The sequence below is a fragment of the Argopecten irradians genome, chromosome 6 (genome assembly GCF_041381155.1).
Source record: "Argopecten irradians isolate NY chromosome 6, Ai_NY, whole genome shotgun sequence".
Lineage (NCBI taxonomy): Eukaryota > Metazoa > Mollusca > Bivalvia > Pectinida > Pectinidae > Argopecten > Argopecten irradians.
In genome coordinates this window covers 31,136,581-31,153,434 of record NC_091139.1, presented here as the reverse complement: position 1 = coordinate 31,153,434, position 16,854 = coordinate 31,136,581, and the positions used below count along the sequence as shown (strand labels likewise).

The 16,854-nt window shown below is 44.0% G+C and overlaps 2 protein-coding genes across 2 annotated transcripts in view; one reads left to right on the top strand and one right to left on the bottom strand.

Moving 5' to 3' along the window:
• LOC138325623 (uncharacterized) overlaps positions 1-9,770 on the top strand; it is a 21,003-nt gene extending 11,233 nt beyond the window's left edge. Inside the window, exon 4 of the transcript XR_011208812.1 lies at positions 9,577-9,770. The gene's annotated coding sequence lies outside the window, so the exon portion shown is untranslated. The remainder of the gene's footprint in view (positions 1-9,576) is intronic.
• Positions 1-16,854, bottom strand: part of LOC138325624 (uncharacterized) — a 22,065-nt gene extending 5,211 nt beyond the window's left edge. Inside the window, exon 1 of the mRNA XM_069271411.1 lies at positions 14,969-16,854. Within this exon, the coding sequence (XP_069127512.1) occupies positions 14,969-15,314 (346 nt within the window). The 5' untranslated portion in view covers positions 15,315-16,854. The remainder of the gene's footprint in view (positions 1-14,968) is intronic.

The following is a 16,854-nucleotide window of genomic DNA, read 5'->3' as shown; positions in this document are numbered from 1 at the left end:
TTTCATTGACCAGGGGTGAGGGTTTAATACCTCTGATAGCCTTTCATTGACCAGGGGTGGGGGTTTAATACCTCTGCTACCCTTTCATTGACCAGGGGTGGGGGTTTAATACCTCTGACAGCCTTTCATTGACCAGGGGTGAGGGGTTTAATACCTCTGCTACCCCTTTCATTGACCAGGGGTGGGGGTTTAATACCTCTGATACCCTTTCATTGACCAGGGGTGGGGTTTAATACCTCTGCTACCCTTTCATTGAACAGGGGTGAGGGTTTAATACCTCTTACAGCCTTTCATTGACCAGGGGTGGGGGTTTAATACCTCTGCTACCCTTTCATTGACCAGGGGTGGGGGTTTAATACCTCTGCTACCCTTTCATTGACCAGGGGTGGGGGTTTAATACCTCTGCTACTCTTTCATTGACCAGGGGTGGGGGTTTAATACCTCTGCTACCCTTTCATTGACCAGGGGTGGGGGTTTAATACCTCTGCTACCCTTTCATTGACCAGGGGTGGGGGTTTAATACCTCTTCTACCCTTTCATTGACCAGGGGTGAGGGTTTAATACCTCTGCTACCCTTTCATTGACCAGGGGTGAGGGTTTAATACCTCTTACAGCCCTTTCATTGACCAGGGGTGAGGGTTTAATACCTCTGCTACCCTTTCATTGACCAGGGGTGAGGGTTTAATACCTCTTCTACCCTTTCATTGACCAGGGGTGAGGGTTTAATACCTCTGCTACCCTTTCATTGACCAGGGGTGGGGGTTTAATACCTCTTACAGCCCTTTATTGACCAGGGGTGGGGGTTTAATACCTCTGCAGCCCTTTCATTGACCAGGGGTGGGGGTTTAATACCTCTGCTAACCTTATTGACCAGGGGTGGGGGTTTAATACCTCTTACTAGCCCTTTCATTGACCAGGGGTGAGGGTTTAATACCTCTGCTACCCTTTCATTGACCAGGGGTGAGGGTTTAATACCTCTTACAGCCCTTCATTGACCAGGGGTGGGGGTTTAATACCTCTTACAGCCCTTTCATTGACCAGGGGTGAGGGTTTAATACCTCTGCTACTCTTTCATTGACCAGGGGTGGGGGTTTAATACCTCTGCTACCCTTTCATTGACCAGGGGTGAGGGTTTAATACCTCTGCTACCCTTTCATTGACCAGGGGTGGGGGTTTAATACCTCTGCTACCCTTTCATTGACCAGGGGTGGGGGTTTAATACCTCTGCTACCCTTTCATTGACCAGGGGTGGGGGTTTAATACCTCTTACAGCCCTTTATTGACCACGGGTGAGGGTTTAATACCTCTTACAGCCCTTAATTGACCAGGGGTGGGGGTTTAATACCTCTGATACCCTTTCATTGACCAGGGGTGAGGGTTTAATACCTCTGCTACCCTTTTTTTGACCAGTGGTGGGGGTTTAATACCTCTGCTACCCTTTCATTGACCAGGGGTGGGGGTTTAATACCTCTGCTACCCTTTCATTGACCAGGGGTGGGGGTTTAATACCTCTGCTACCCTTTCATTGACCAGGGGTGGGGGTTTAATACCTCTGCTACCCTTTCATTGACCAGGGGTGGGGGTTTAATACCTCTGATAGCCTTTCATTTACCAGGGGTGGGGGTTTAATACCTCTGCTACCCTTTCATTGACCAGGGGTGGGGGTTTAATACCTCTACCCTTTATTGACCAGGGGTGGGGTTTAATACCTCTGCTACCCTTTCATTGACCAGGGGTGGGGGTTTAATACCTCTGCTACCCTTTCATTGACCAGGGGTGGGGGTTTAATACCTCTGACACCCTTTCATTGACCAGGGGTGGGGTTTAATACCTCTGACACCCTTTCATTGACCAGGGGTGGGGGTTTAATACCTCTGCTACAGCCTTTCATTGACCAGGGGTGGGGGTTTAATACCTCTGCTACCCTTTATTGACCAGGGGTGGGGGTTTTAATACCTCTTACAGCCCTTTCATTGACCAGGGGTGGGGGTTTAATACCTCTTACACCCTTTCATTGACCAGGGGTGGGGGTTTAATACCTCTGCTACCCTTTCATTGACCAGGGGTGGGGGTTTAATACCTCTTACAGCCCTTTCATTGACCAGGGGTGGGGGTTTAATACCTCTTACAGCCCTTTCATTGACCAGGGGTGGGGGTTTAATACCTCTTACAGCCCTTTCATTGACCAGGGGTGGGGGTTTAATACCTCTTACAGCCCTTTATTGACCAGGGGTGGGGGTTTAATACCTCTGCTACCCTTTCATTGACCAGGGGTGGGGGTTTAATACCTCTTCTACCCTTTCATTGACCAGGGGTGGGGGTTTAATACCTCTTACAGCCCTTTCATTGACCAGGGGTGAGGGTTTAATACCTCTGCTACCCTTTCATTGACCAGGGGTGGGGGTTTAATACCTCTTACAGCCCTTTATTGACCAGGGGTGGGGGTTTAATACCTCTTACTACCCTTTCATTGACCAGGGGTGGGGGTTTAATACCTCTGCTACCCTTTCATTGACCAGGGGTGGGGGTTTAATACCTCTTACAGCCCTTTCATTGACCAGGGGTGAGGGTTTAATACCTCTGCTACCCTTTCATTGACCAGGGGTGGGGGTTTAATACCTCTTACAGCCCTTTATTGACCAGGGGTGGGGGTTTAATACCTCTTCTACCCTTTCATTGACCAGGGGTGGGGGTTTAATACCTCTTACAGCCCTTTATTGACCAGGGGTGAGGGTTTAATACCTCTGCTACCCTTTCATTGACCAGGGGTGAGGGTTTAATACCTCTGCTACCCTTTCATTGACCAGGGGTGGGGGTTTAATACCTCTGCTACCCTTTCATTGACCAGGGGTGGGGGTTTAATACCTCTTACAGCCCTTTATTGACCAGGGGTGGGGGTTTAATACCTCTTACAGCCCTTTATTGACCAGGGGTGGGGGTTTAATACCTCTGCTACCCTTTCATTGACCAGGGGTGGGGGTTTAATACCTCTGCTACCCTTTCATTGACCAGGGGTGGGGGTTTAATACCTCTGCTACCCTTTCATTGACCAGGGGTGGGTTTAATACCTCTTCTTCATTGACCAGGGTGGGGGTTTAATACCTCTGCTACCCTTTCATTGACCAGGGTGGGGTTAATACCTCTGCTACCCTTTCATTGACCAGGGGTGGGGGTTTAATACCTCTGCTACTCTTTCATTGACCAGGGGTGGGGGTTTAATACCTCTGCTACCCTTTCATTGACCAGGGGTGGGGGTTTAATACCTCTGCTACCCTTTCATTGACCAGGGGTGAGGGTTTAATACCTCTGCTACCCTTTCATTGACCAGGGGTGGGGGTTTAATACCTCTTACAACCCTTTCATTGACCAGGGGTGAGGGTTTAATACCTCTGCTACCCTTTCATTGACCAGGGGTGGGGGTTTAATACCTCTGCTACCCTTTCATTGACCAGGGGTGAGGGTTTAATACCTCTGCTACCCTTTCATTGACCAGGGGTGGGGGTTTAATACCTCTGCTACCCTTTCATTGACCAGGGGTGGGGGTTTAATACCTCTGCTACCCTTTCATTGACCAGGGGTGAGGGTTTAATACCTCTGCTACCCTTTCATTGACCAGGGGTGGGGGTTTTAATACCTCTGCTACCCTTTCATTGACCAGGGGTGAGGGTTTAATACCTCTGCTACCCTTTCATTGACCAGGGGTGAGGGTTTAATACCTCTGCTACCCTTTCATTGACCAGGGGTGGGGGTTTAATACCTCTTACAGCCCTTTATTGACCAGGGGTGAGGGTTTAATACCTCTGCTACCCTTTCATTGACCAGGGGTGTGGGTTTAATACCTCTGCTACCCTTTCATTGACCAGGGATGGGGGTTTAATACCTCTTACTACCCTTTCATTGACCAGGGGTGGGGGTTTAATACCTCTGCTACCCTTTCATTGACCAGGGGTGGGGGTTTAATACCTCTTACAGCCCTTTATTGACCAGGGGTGGGGGTTTAATACCTCTGCTACCCTTTCATTGACCAGGGGTGGGGGTTTAATACCTCTGATACCCTTTCATTGACCAGGGGTGAGGGTTTAATACCTCTTCTACCCTTTCATTGACCAGGGGTGGGGGTTTAATACCTCTGCTACCCTTTCATTGACCAGTGGTGGGGGTTTAATACCTCTGCTACCCTTTCATTGACCAGGGGTGAGGGTTTAATACCTCTGCTACCCTTTCATTGACCAGGGGTGGGGGTTTAATACCTCTGCTACCCTTTCATTGACCAGGGGTGGGGGTTTAATACCTCTTACCCTTTCATTGACCAGGGGTGGGGTTTAATACCTCTGACCCTTTCATTGACCAGGGGTGGGGGTTTAATACCTCTGTACCTTTCATTGACCAGGGGGGGGGGTTAATACCTCTGCTACCCTTTCATTGACCAGGGGTGGGGTTTAATACCTCTGCTACCCTTTCATTGACCAGGGGTGGGGTTTAATACCTCTGCTACCCTTTCATTGACCAGGGGTGGGGGTTTAATACCTCTGCTACCCTTTCATTGACCAGGGGTGGGGGTTTAATACCTCTGCTACCCTTTCATTGACCAGGGGTGGGGGTTTAATACCTCTGCTACCCTTTCATTGACCAGGGGTGGGGGTTTAATACCTCTGATACCCTTTCATTGACCAGGGGTGAGGGTTTAATACCTCTGATAGCCTTTCATTGACCAGGGGTGGGGGTTTAATACCTCTGCTACCCTTTCATTGACCAGGGGTGGGGGTTTAATACCTCTGCTACCCTTTCATTGACCAGGGGTGAGGGTTTAATACCTCTGCTACCCTTTCATTGACCAGGGGTGGGGGTTTAATACCTCTTACCCTTTCATTGACCAGGGGTGGGGGTTTAATACCTCTGCTACCCTTTCATTGACCAGGGGTGGGGTTTAATACCTCTGATACCCTTTCATTGACCAGGGGTGGGGGTTTAATACCTCTGCTACCCGTTCATTGACCAGGGGTGGGGGTTTAATACCTCTGCTACCCTTTCATTGACCAGGGGTGGGGGTTTAATACCTCTGCTACCCTTTCATTGACCAGGGGTGAGGGTTTAATACCTCTGCTACCCTTTCATTGACCAGGGGTGGGGGTTTAATACCTCTGCTACCCTTTATTGACCAGGGGTGGGGGTTTAATACCTCTGCTACCCTTTCATTGACCAGGGGTGGGGGTTTAATACCTCTTATAGCCCTTTCATTGACCAGGGGTGGGGGTTTAATACCTCTGCTACCCTTTCATTGACCAGGGGTGGGGGTTTAATACCTCTGCTACCCTTTCATTGACCAGGGGTGGGGGTTTAATACCTCTGCTACCCTTTCATTGACCAGGGGTGGGGGTTTAATACCTCTGCTACCCTTTCATTGACCAGGGGTGGGGTTTTAATACCTCTGCTACCCTTTCATTGACCAGGGGTGGGGTTTAATACCTCTGCTACCCTTTCATTGACCAGGGGTGGGGTTTAATACCTCTTCTACCCTTTCATTGACCAGGGGTGGGGGTTTAATACCTCTGATACCCTTTCATTGACCAGGGGTGGGGTTTAATACCTCTGCTACCCTTTCATTGACCAGGGGTGGGGGTTTAATACCTCTGCTACCCTTTCATTGACCAGGGGTGGGGTTTAATACCTCTGCTACCCTTTCATTGACCAGGGGTGGGGGTTTAATACCTCTGCTACCCTTTCATTGACCAGGGGTGGGGGTTTAATACCTCTGCTACCCTTTCATTGACCAGGGGTGGGGGTTTAATACCTCTGCTACCTTTCATTGACCAGGGGTGGGGTTTAATACCTCTGCTACCTTTCATTGACCAGGGGTGGGGGTTTAATACCTCTGCTACCCTTTCATTGACCAGGGGTGGGGGTTTAATACCTCTGCTACCCTTTCATTGACCAGGGGTGGGGGTTTAATACCTCTGCTACCCTTTCATTGACCAGGGGTGAGGGTTTAATACCTCTGCTACCCTTTCATTGACCAGGGGTGAGGGTTTAATACCTCTGCTACCCTTTCATTGACCAGGGGTGGGGGTTTAATACCTCTGCTACCCTTTCATTGACCAGGGTGGGGGTTTAATACCTCTGCTACCCTTTCATTGACCAGGGGTGGGGGTTTAATACCTCTGCTACCCTTTCATTGACCAGGGGTGGGGGGGGTTTAATACCTCTGCTACCCTTTCATTGACCAGGGGTGGGGGTTTAATACCTCTGCTACCTTTTCATTGACCAGGGGTGGGGGTTTAATACCTCTGCTACCCTTTCATTGACCAGGGGTGGGGGTTTAATACCTCTGCTACCCTTTCATTGACCAGGGGTGGGGGTTTAATACCTCTGCTACCCTTTCATTGACCAGGGGTGGGGGTTTAATACCTCTGCTACCCTTTCATTGACCAGGGGTGGGGGTTTAATACCTCTGCTACCCTTTCATTGACCAGGGGTGGGGGTTTAATACCTCTGCTACCTTTCATTGACCAGGGGTGGGGTTTAATACCTCTGCTACCCTTTCATTGACCAGGGGTGGGGTTTTAATACCTCTGCTACCCTTTCATTGACCAGGGGTGGGGGTTTAATACCTCTGCTACCCTTTCATTGACCAGGGGTGGGGTTTAATACCTCTGCTACCCTTTCATTGACCAGGGGTGGGGTTTAATACCTCTGCTACCCTTTCATTGACCAGGGGTGGGGGTTTAACCTCTCACCTTTATGACCTCTGTCCTTACCCTTTCATTGACCAGGGGTGGGGTTTAATACCTCTGCTACCCTTTCATTGACCAGGGGTGGGGGTTTAATACCTCTGCTACCCTTTCATTGACCAGGGGTGGGGGTTTAATACCTCTGCTACCCTTTCATTGACCAGGGGTGGGGGTTTAATACCTCTGCTACCCTTTCATTGACCAGGGGTGGGGGTTTAATACCTCTGCTACCCTTTCATTGACCAGGGGTGGGGGTTTAATACCTCTGCTACCCTTTCATTGACCAGGGGTGGGGGTTTAATACCTCTGCTACCCTTTCATTGACCAGGGGTGGGGGTTTAATACCTCTGCTACCCTTTCATTGACCAGGGGTGGGGGTTTAATACCTCTTACACCTTTCATTGACCAGGGGTGGGGTTTAATACCTCTGCTACCCTTTCATTGACCAGGGGTGGGGGTTTAATACCTCTGCTACCCTTTCATTGACCAGGGGTGGGGGTTTAATACCTCTGCTACCCTTTCATTGACCAGGGGTGGGGGGTTTAATACCTCTGCTACCCTTTCATTGACCAGGGGTGGGGGTTTAATACCTCTGCTACCCTTTCATTGACCAGGGGTGAGGGTTTAATACCTCTGCTACCCTTTCATTGACCAGGGGTGGGGGTTTAATACCTCTGCTACCCTTTCATTGACCAGGGGTGGGGGTTTAATACCTCTGCTACCCTTTCATTGACCAGGGGTGGGGGTTTAATACCTCTGCTACCCTTTCATTGACCAGGGGTGGGGGTTTAATACCTCTGCTACCCTTTCATTGACCAGGGGTGGGGGTTTAATACCTCTGCTACCCTTTCATTGACCAGGGGTGGGGGTTTAATACCTCTGCTACCCTTTCATTGACCAGGGGTGAGGGTTTAATACCTCTGCTACCCTTTCATTGACCAGGGGTGGGGGTTTAATACCTCTGCTACCCTTTCATTGACCAGGGGTGAGGGTTTAATACCTCTGCTACCCTTTCATTGACCAGGGGTGGGGTTTTAATACCTCTGCTACCCTTTCATTGACCAGGGGTGGGGTTTAATACCTCTGCTACCCTTTCATTGACCAGGGGTGGGGGTTTAATACCTCTGCTACCCTTTCATTGACCAGGGGTGGGGGTTTAATACCTCTGCTACCCTTTCATTGACCAGGGGTGGGGGTTTAATACCTCTGCTACCCTTTCATTGACCAGGGGTGAGGGTTTAATACCTCTGCTACCCTTTCATTGACCAGGGGTGGGGGTTTAATACCTCTGCTACCCTTTCATTGACCAGTGGTGGGGGTTTTATACCTCTGCTACCCTTTCATTGACCAGGGGTGGGGGTTTAATACCTCTGCTACCCTTTCATTGACCAGGGGTGGGGGTTTAATACCTCTGCTACCCTTTCATTGACCAGGGGTGGGGGTTTAATACCTCTGATACCCTTTCATTGACCAGGGGTGGGGGTTTAATACCTCTGCTACCCTTTCATTGACCAGGGGTGAGGGTTTAATACCTCTGCTACCCTTTCATTGACCAGGGGTGGGGGTTTAATACCTCTGCTACCCTTTCATTGACCAGGGGTGAGGGTTTAATACCTCTGATACCCTTTCATTGACCAGGGGTGGGGTTTAATACCTCTGATACCCTTTCATTGACCAGGGGTGAGGGTTTAATACCTCTGCTACCCTTTCATTGACCAGGGGTGGGGGTTTAATACCTCTGCTACCCTTTCATTGACCAGGGGTGGGGGTTTAATACCTCTGATACCTCTTTTCATTGACCAGGGGGGGGGGTTTAATACCTCTGATACCCTTTTTGGCAGGTGGGTTTAATACCTCTGTCCCTTTCATTGACCAGGGGTGGGGAATGATACCTCTGATAGCCCTTCTCTTGGCCAGGGTTTGGGGTTTAATACCTCTGATACCCTTTCATTGACCAGGGGTGAGGCTTTAATACCTCTGCTACCCTTTCATTTGCCAGGGATGGGGTTTAATACCTCTGATAGCCTTTCATTAGCCAGGGGTGGGGTTTTATGCCTCTGCTACCCTTTCATTGACCAGGGGTGGGGGTTTAATACCTCTGATACGCTTTCATTGACCAGGGGTGGGGATATGATACCACTGACAACTTTTAAGTAGCCAGGGCTATGATATCTGAATAGAAGTCTTTGGATTCGTGAGGGAACAATTGTTTTAACCACACACACAGAAAAAAATCGACTTGCCATCATTTTCTAGCTCCCGTCTCTGAACGGATGTAATTAAGTTAAAATAGGACGATGCATTACCGACTGAAACACGAAGATAAGATAAATGAGAACTAACACTGTTCACTGGTCTCGCAAAGTTCCAATTTAAAACATAAAAAATTCCTAAAGATTTATATTGCACAAGTTGGATCTTTCTAGGTGCTTTATTGGGAAGACATCTTTCTTGACGTTCTTACCGTAGTACAAAAGAAAATCAGTATAAATATTAAAGAGTCGCATTGCATTGTGTTATACAAGAAAGTGCAATCAAATAGGACTGATGAAATATGGAGTCTTTTACATGTTAGTTAAATTAAAAAAGCCATATTAAAAAGGACAGACATGATTTATACAGATACAAAAATAATCTTTTACAAAGCAGCTGGGTACACCTTCAAGTGAAGAGAAAAATAATTTTAAAAAAATCAATATTGATTATGCCAATAGCAAATTACAAACACCCATATTTAGTAGAACAATCTAAATCAAAAGTCACATTCTAGATATCGTGTCATAAGAAGCTGGGAATTTATTGAAATTACATCGAGACAAGTCTGACTTAATCTGTATTTATTTGACAGAACTGGGAAAGGTCAACATCCTTATACTGGATAAGAGTCTGATTGGATCCTTAGCAAGGATGGGAGCACACCCGAGACGTTTCCATAGACTATGTATCCCATGATGCTACTCGTTCTTTGTCTCTCATTAGTTATAATGGCTGACCTCAAAAGTAACAAAATGACTGTACATCAGAAGATATTTGTCGAAGAACGAATTTTGAAGAACAAATGAATAAATTTTAGAGCAACTGAGATATTTATTTCCAAAACATTAATTGTAAATTATAGAATACAAAAGAAATGTCAAACAAATCGCCTTGTAATTGCGTATATAGTAATGTCAATGTTTTAGATTGTTTGTCCAATTTGAAGCCGACTAAATTAGTTAAAGAAAAAACCACTGAAGATGACAGACAAAGAAAGAACATGAACTTCTTGCCATTTATCAGATCAAGGGAGATTATCAATTATTAATCGGTGTAATATGGATGTTTTATAGGTCTACAACTGGTGATACCATACTCAACATGGTACATTTATATGTCTGTTTTCTTACATCACAGTAGCATTGTCAGATACAATACTCTTCTCTTTCTTGGCAGCGATCTCTCTTTTTTATTTGGCACAGATATTATACTTTTCACGAATTTGCTCTAGGATAGCTTCGCCGATCCCCTCCTGGGTTTTGCTATAAACAGTGACAGTTTTGTCACCCGTGTCTTCATACAAAACAATCTAATACAACTGTTACAATGCACCGTTCAAACTGCCCTTTTATACCCAATTCACCTATATTGTTTTCCTATACTTCTGTGTGTCTTTATTTCACTGCCTCTTATGGACAATAATGATAGCCTATCCATATTTATCCCGCAACCTATATTTGAATGGTCGGAATACCCCTACTACATATATTTTGCTGTATTTTAGAATTTCAGCACGTGCGCCGATTCGACGACCTAATTCCAAGGAGAAAAGTGGCTTGAAAGACGGACATATTTTCAAAATTGATGGCATCTTTCAGCTTAAATATACTGTATATATTTTGAATAATTATTGCAGGATAAAAAAAGTATAAAATGTCAGTGTCTTAAAATATCATCCGTATTTTTGGCTCGGGTCAGAAAGAAAAGAGAAAAAAAGTGGCTTGCCGAAGGTTTGCCATCGCCACTTTTGTCTGTCTTAACCAACCCTAAAATGCAGCTTACATATGTATTTCAAAACGCTGGCAATGTATGCTCTCTCTATATTATTCACCTGGTTTGCATTGCTATCGTTATAAGCCTGTGTTCCACATTAACCTGTTTTAGTTACATTATATAACTCCTGGCCACCCGTCCACTTACTACCCTTCGTATGACCATTACACTTAGAAATTACTATCACTTGTTGCGTTGTCCAACAAAGTACAATTTTCTTTCAAATACTTTCACATCTTTGAAGTCCTTGTCATTTAAATATAACTCCAAACTTATTGTGGGGACGTCTTTTCTCACGACAACAAGTGATGATGAAGTGCCCGCGGTCCTCACTGGTGCTATGGTATTAATTGTGGTATACGTATGCCCCTAAATAAGATATACACGTCTGCTGGTATACCAATTAGGGCAGGGACCCGTGTTACGGGGCATATCTGACAATGTAAGTACACATAACCCTCATAATAGTCCAATAGTGTCTCGCGTCAGGTGGGATCTTAGTAGATTCAGCCAGAATTAATCAAACTTCCTCGCGACAAGCATGATTACAAGTCAACACGGGTTGGCTAAAATCTTAAGCAAGGTATAGCTTTGTATATCCAAAAGAACAGATTCAATCGGCCCCAATTGTAGTCGTGCATACCTTCAGGTGCTATTCGTAACGTTCACATATTGGCTATTCTAGAATGCCAAATAGGAAAGTGATAGAAAAAATCATTATTTCTTCTACGTGTGGTTGGTGTTATAATGCAAAAACGGTCTGTCAAAAAGTTCGTAGAAAGATGGTCTTTCTAAAGGTGATTGCTGTATACTCATAGTGCGTATCCTCTAAATAGCGGAGTTTTTGTTTATACTATAGTGCTATCTTATTGCAGCATACCACCAGTGCCAATGGACATTTTCACCTCAACTCATCTGTTCACATTATACTAAACACGACGAAAACATTGCCTTTTCTTCATCTATAACGAAATGGACTCTATGATGAACTAGAAACTTCATGTACTAATTTAACAAAATGTATCTCGGTGACTAAATATAGTATTAACGAAATGGACTCTATGATGAACTAGAAACTTCATGTACTAATTTAACAAAATGTATCTCGGTGACTAAATATAGTACATCGGCAAAAGAACAGAACACAGAGCCTTCCACAAAGAAAGAAGCTAAACTCAAGTTCTACAGATGTGTCAGGGAACACGGTAGGAGGAAGAGTCTTTTATAAGGAGAAGAGAAAATATAAGAAGATTTCAAACTTTAGTCGCCGTCAAGTATTAAACGCCCTATACTCTCAGGATGCTTTGACTTACGAACAAAATAAATTTCAATCTATATTTATATATGTCGTAGAGTGGTTTACATCGAAAGACCATTATGTAGGATGTTTTGACTTACGAACAAAATTAATGTCAATATATATTTATATACGTCGTAGAGTGGTTTACATCGAAAGACCATTATGTAGGATGTTTTGACTTACGAACAAAATTAATGTCAAGATAAATTTTTTATATCTCGCAGAGTGGTGAACAACGAAAGACCACTATGTATACCCTGATGAAGGTATGTAATAACAATTTTATATTTCCAGGAAACTGCTGACCCCATTGTTCGTAAAAGGCGATTAAATTTGGGGTCTTACATTTTCTCTTCCTTTAACTTAACGTCTCTTTTCACACGGTCTCAATTTTGGTCTTTGGTTTAGTGTGTGCCCCTGTGGGGATGACCCTTTGGTTTAATGTGACCAGTTTGGATGTGTCGCTCGATGTCTTTGTCGGCATGCTTCGTTCATATTTGCAACAAATTACATACATGAGAGAACGCCCTCGTTAAACCCAGTGAACCATACCCAATCAAAGTAATCAAGGGCACTTCATATATCAACGACATAGGTATTTTATATTCCTTCTCGTTTCACAACCAAATTTTATGTTGTAGGCATCACTAATTGAAATTCTGTATAAGACAAAAACAATTCCTTTTCATTCGGAAAGACGAAACCAAAATGAGCAGTTCAATAAAAACGATTTTTTGTTTTATCATGATTAATTGCTAAGCTGATGAAAAGGAAGCCTCTGTATTAATTCTATTTCCAAAGAAAAAATCGATCTTATTACTCTGACATCAAAACTGTCAATTATAATTCCCAAACACATTTGTTCTTAGAAATATTCCACGTGCCTAAGCCACATGATGGGGTTGTAGACATTGAAACGTACCAGAGATCCTTTGTGTTGTTTCCTGTCGACATTCTAATAACATTAGCGAGTTGTTAATACGGATTTGACCTCCATGAACGGGTTTCTCTCTTCCATTATCGTGCGGGAAGCAGATTTGCTTTATTCTACCAGCATTACAAAAATCAATGTTTCTAGTTGATGCGTCCCATTTAGCACCTGACGAGTGTCCTAATTAAGATAAATTGCACGTGTCTTTCCAACCTCCCCCGGGTTATAAGTATCAATGGTCTATCCCGATGTCGTCGCAGTTGAAAACCAAACCCCATCGTTGTCCTTCGGAAACGTTTGTTTAATTGGTATACTATATATGCCCGAGGCGATACCTATCTGTTGCGTTTCCTAATTGGCGTATACTACGCCTGAAGCCATGGCTATCTTCGATGTCATCTCTAGCGTCTCAGTACACATTCAGGGAACAAATATAACCTGTCTACCCGATTTATGATTAGATATGGAAAACCGATTGGGCGAGACGAGATCAGATTCTGTGTATTTATCAGAAACTACTTCACATCCCGAGTGTAGATAAAACAGAATGATGGACCCGACGGCGGGAATAGCCGACACTGAGACAAGAAACAATATATTTTTACGTCGTTGTGATCACTGTGTATTGATTGAATCAAACGAAAATAAACTGGTTTTTATTTATGTGTATACACGGACAATACACAATAAAGACCCTCTTCGTCATCCGAAAGACGTCGGCATGAATTTATCTGTGTGAGCGGACAGACGCGAAGTCTATCTGATCTCAAGAGGGAAATGTAATAGTAATAAAATACTTGTAAGATTCTAAACTGAATTAAATTGTAAAGAGATAAACTTGGATGTTATTATGTAACCCAAACTTATCACTATCCGTTGGGTAACATTACACGCAAATGAAAAGATTTCGGTATAACACATATAGTTAAGATTCTATACGTATTTAATACAGCAAGTCCAGATCAACAATGATAAGTGACACCCAAGTAGATTACCTGTAATAGGTGTGTCAGCACATAATTTGCACACCTGTACTATTGACAGGTTTGCGTTTAGTTTACAGATTGAGCTGCATACTTGAACGTCATTTGTCCCACATTCTCACCTTTGTCATGAATAGGACTGCAAGACATATGGAGCCGAACACTAGTACTCATCTCAGAGCCAGAATGTATAGACTTAGGTACATAGGTACTGTCAATGCGTTTGAAGCCAATGGTCATAATGGTGCTAACACGCCTCTCAACCCTAGCTTTAGAAGTGGATACTACTGTACCTTTAATGCTTTATTGACTCCAATGGAAGTCATGCGTAAATGTATCATACATGATTACCAAAAACTGACAGGTACATCATATGAAATCATGTACATGTACGTTCAATGACGTCACGGGTGTATTGGTTTTCTATTGAAGTCACGGTCCGTGTCTTGATCATTGGAAAGTGTGACGACAATTAACTATCTACAGCATAGTTCTGAACCAAATAACGAACGGGCATGGTAAAGAATAAAATCCCATTATCATGGCTCACGTTTTCCTTTCTCTTAAAACTACACATATAACTATGATTGTTATTCATCTATGACATAAGAGTTCCTACCTTTAAATGAGTTATGATACGGTATGACAGACAGTAGTTGATATTCAATGACGCGGCAGTTCTTTTCATTATAACAAGTATAACTACAATTGCTATTTTATGGTGACATCAAATCTCGTATGACTTACACTCAAATTACTTACAAATGAATCCCTATATTACATTCTATGACGTTATATGTCTTATGTTTTACAACTGATATGTGAAATATCAATTCAAGTTTTACAACATTAACGTCGCATACCTTTATCATAATTCACATTGCCAGGTAACTTTGATTTATATCCCATGTTTGTTTAGTCATATGTCGTTCCCTTCTTTCTTAGCTGTATATAACTGACAAGTTGTGTCTACGTTATATGACGTCACAATTCTTACCTTTATAACTGACAGGTATAACGACAATCGGCGTCTTGTCCTTACATGGAGCCCCCGCGAGAACGTCAACCGACGTGACATTTTTGGCGTAAACTTTCCTTCCTCTCATCTCCTTGTACACCACGAGGGGTTTGTGTATATCGTTCGCCCCTTCCAAACTCGCTAACAAACGATTCTCCTGCCAAACTTTGACCACTGTGGGTAGACTCGTCTCTTCAAGGATATCCTTCATCGTCTGTGGTTGGTCGCTCCACACGATTGGGAGATTTCCGGACATGGCTCCCTGGAGAACGGACTCCGGGTCCATAGCCGTGTCCGCCGACGTCTGTGACGGGGATGTCAACATTGTGTTCGAAGTAGGGATGGCTTTCTTCAGATACACACCATTTACGTGTCAAATCAATATCTCCGTACACTGTGAATCATACACTACAACACTTCATTCATGTTACCACAAGGAACTTCTTCTCAGCCTATTTATATTTAAACAGCAGATTTCAATAGCCTCGCCTAATATTTGGCATGCTGTGTTGATCATGTATATTTCACTTTCTGGAAATTTTTCGGTAGTTCAATACCAGTTATATAGGACTTGTATTGGCTCGATGCTGGTTCTATCAAGTCTATTGAGTTCGTCAAACCTAATGTAAATTCCTATTGAAATCCACATTAGTTTTCTCCGTTATATTGCTTGCGTTTTACATAGTCAGAATTGAGACCTTTAAAATCGTGTAACAGCATTGATCACATCGTGGCAGCGTAAATACACATCGCGATCCCGGGCGAGAAATGTTTTTGAGTAGAGTTACCTCGCTCCTATAGAACAACACTATAGCGGTGTATGATCAATAACGCATACAGGGGAGTCGGCCGTCTCGCACACGGGGTGTATTAAGTGTGCAGTAAAACCTAATTTGATATCCGTATTTCAATGTTCCAGGCCGAAACAAGACACTACCACAATCATAAGGGGACTGCTAAGGTGTTATTATCTTCAGCGTCCCGCGACATCATCGGATCGGATGGTATGCTGCTTGCTCTTGTCTTGTAAGATGACCCAGGTACCTTGGCCGGTATATGTGACTCTCTTTCGTCCGGACGTATTTTAGTGTAATTGGTCTAGCTCCACTTCCCATTGCCTAGAATACCCAGCGATAATATCTTAAGGGAAGACACATAATCAGAGTTTCCTTCTTACCGTTGAGACACACCTCTATGGCTCATAAACTTCAATTTCCTTCGCAATATTACAAGCAATCTCCATCACCTTTTTTCCTGTAGGCTAATTCCTTTTAGCCATCATCCTCTTGTGCTTTTTTTCGCACTCTACTTTCCATTATAGCGTCTACATCTCACCTATGGTTATTCCAGTCACTGTTAAAAGGCCGAGGCTCTCAAAACATCTCGGTAGCTCAAACTATATTAATTCCTGGAGTATTAGAGGAATTACCGAAAGAAATTATTTAGGCCGATTAAAGATTCATCCGAAGCGTTGTGGTATTCTACTAAAACGCTATATCATGCAGGGTTACAGTCACTACAAAAATACGTTAATATGTACTCCCTTTTGACGTATTATCAAACACGTTTATATACACACGAGTGTAATTATAGTCCAATCCATCCGAGTTCTAAAAACGTTTTACAGTACTCGATGTAATTACACGCTCTGTATGACAGATAACGTCAGATACTCTGTAACCCCTTGGTATAGATTTTCTCACGAAAAAAGTCTACTTCATACGAACAATCACAACTCTACCGTCGTGTAGAAAGCTACATGTGGTGTTGTGACGTCATTGTCCTTGCCCACTTCCAACTGCCCAGAGCTTCTGCTGTGTAAGTTGAATGGTTGACAATTGACAGTCTTGCGTGACCTTTTCAAC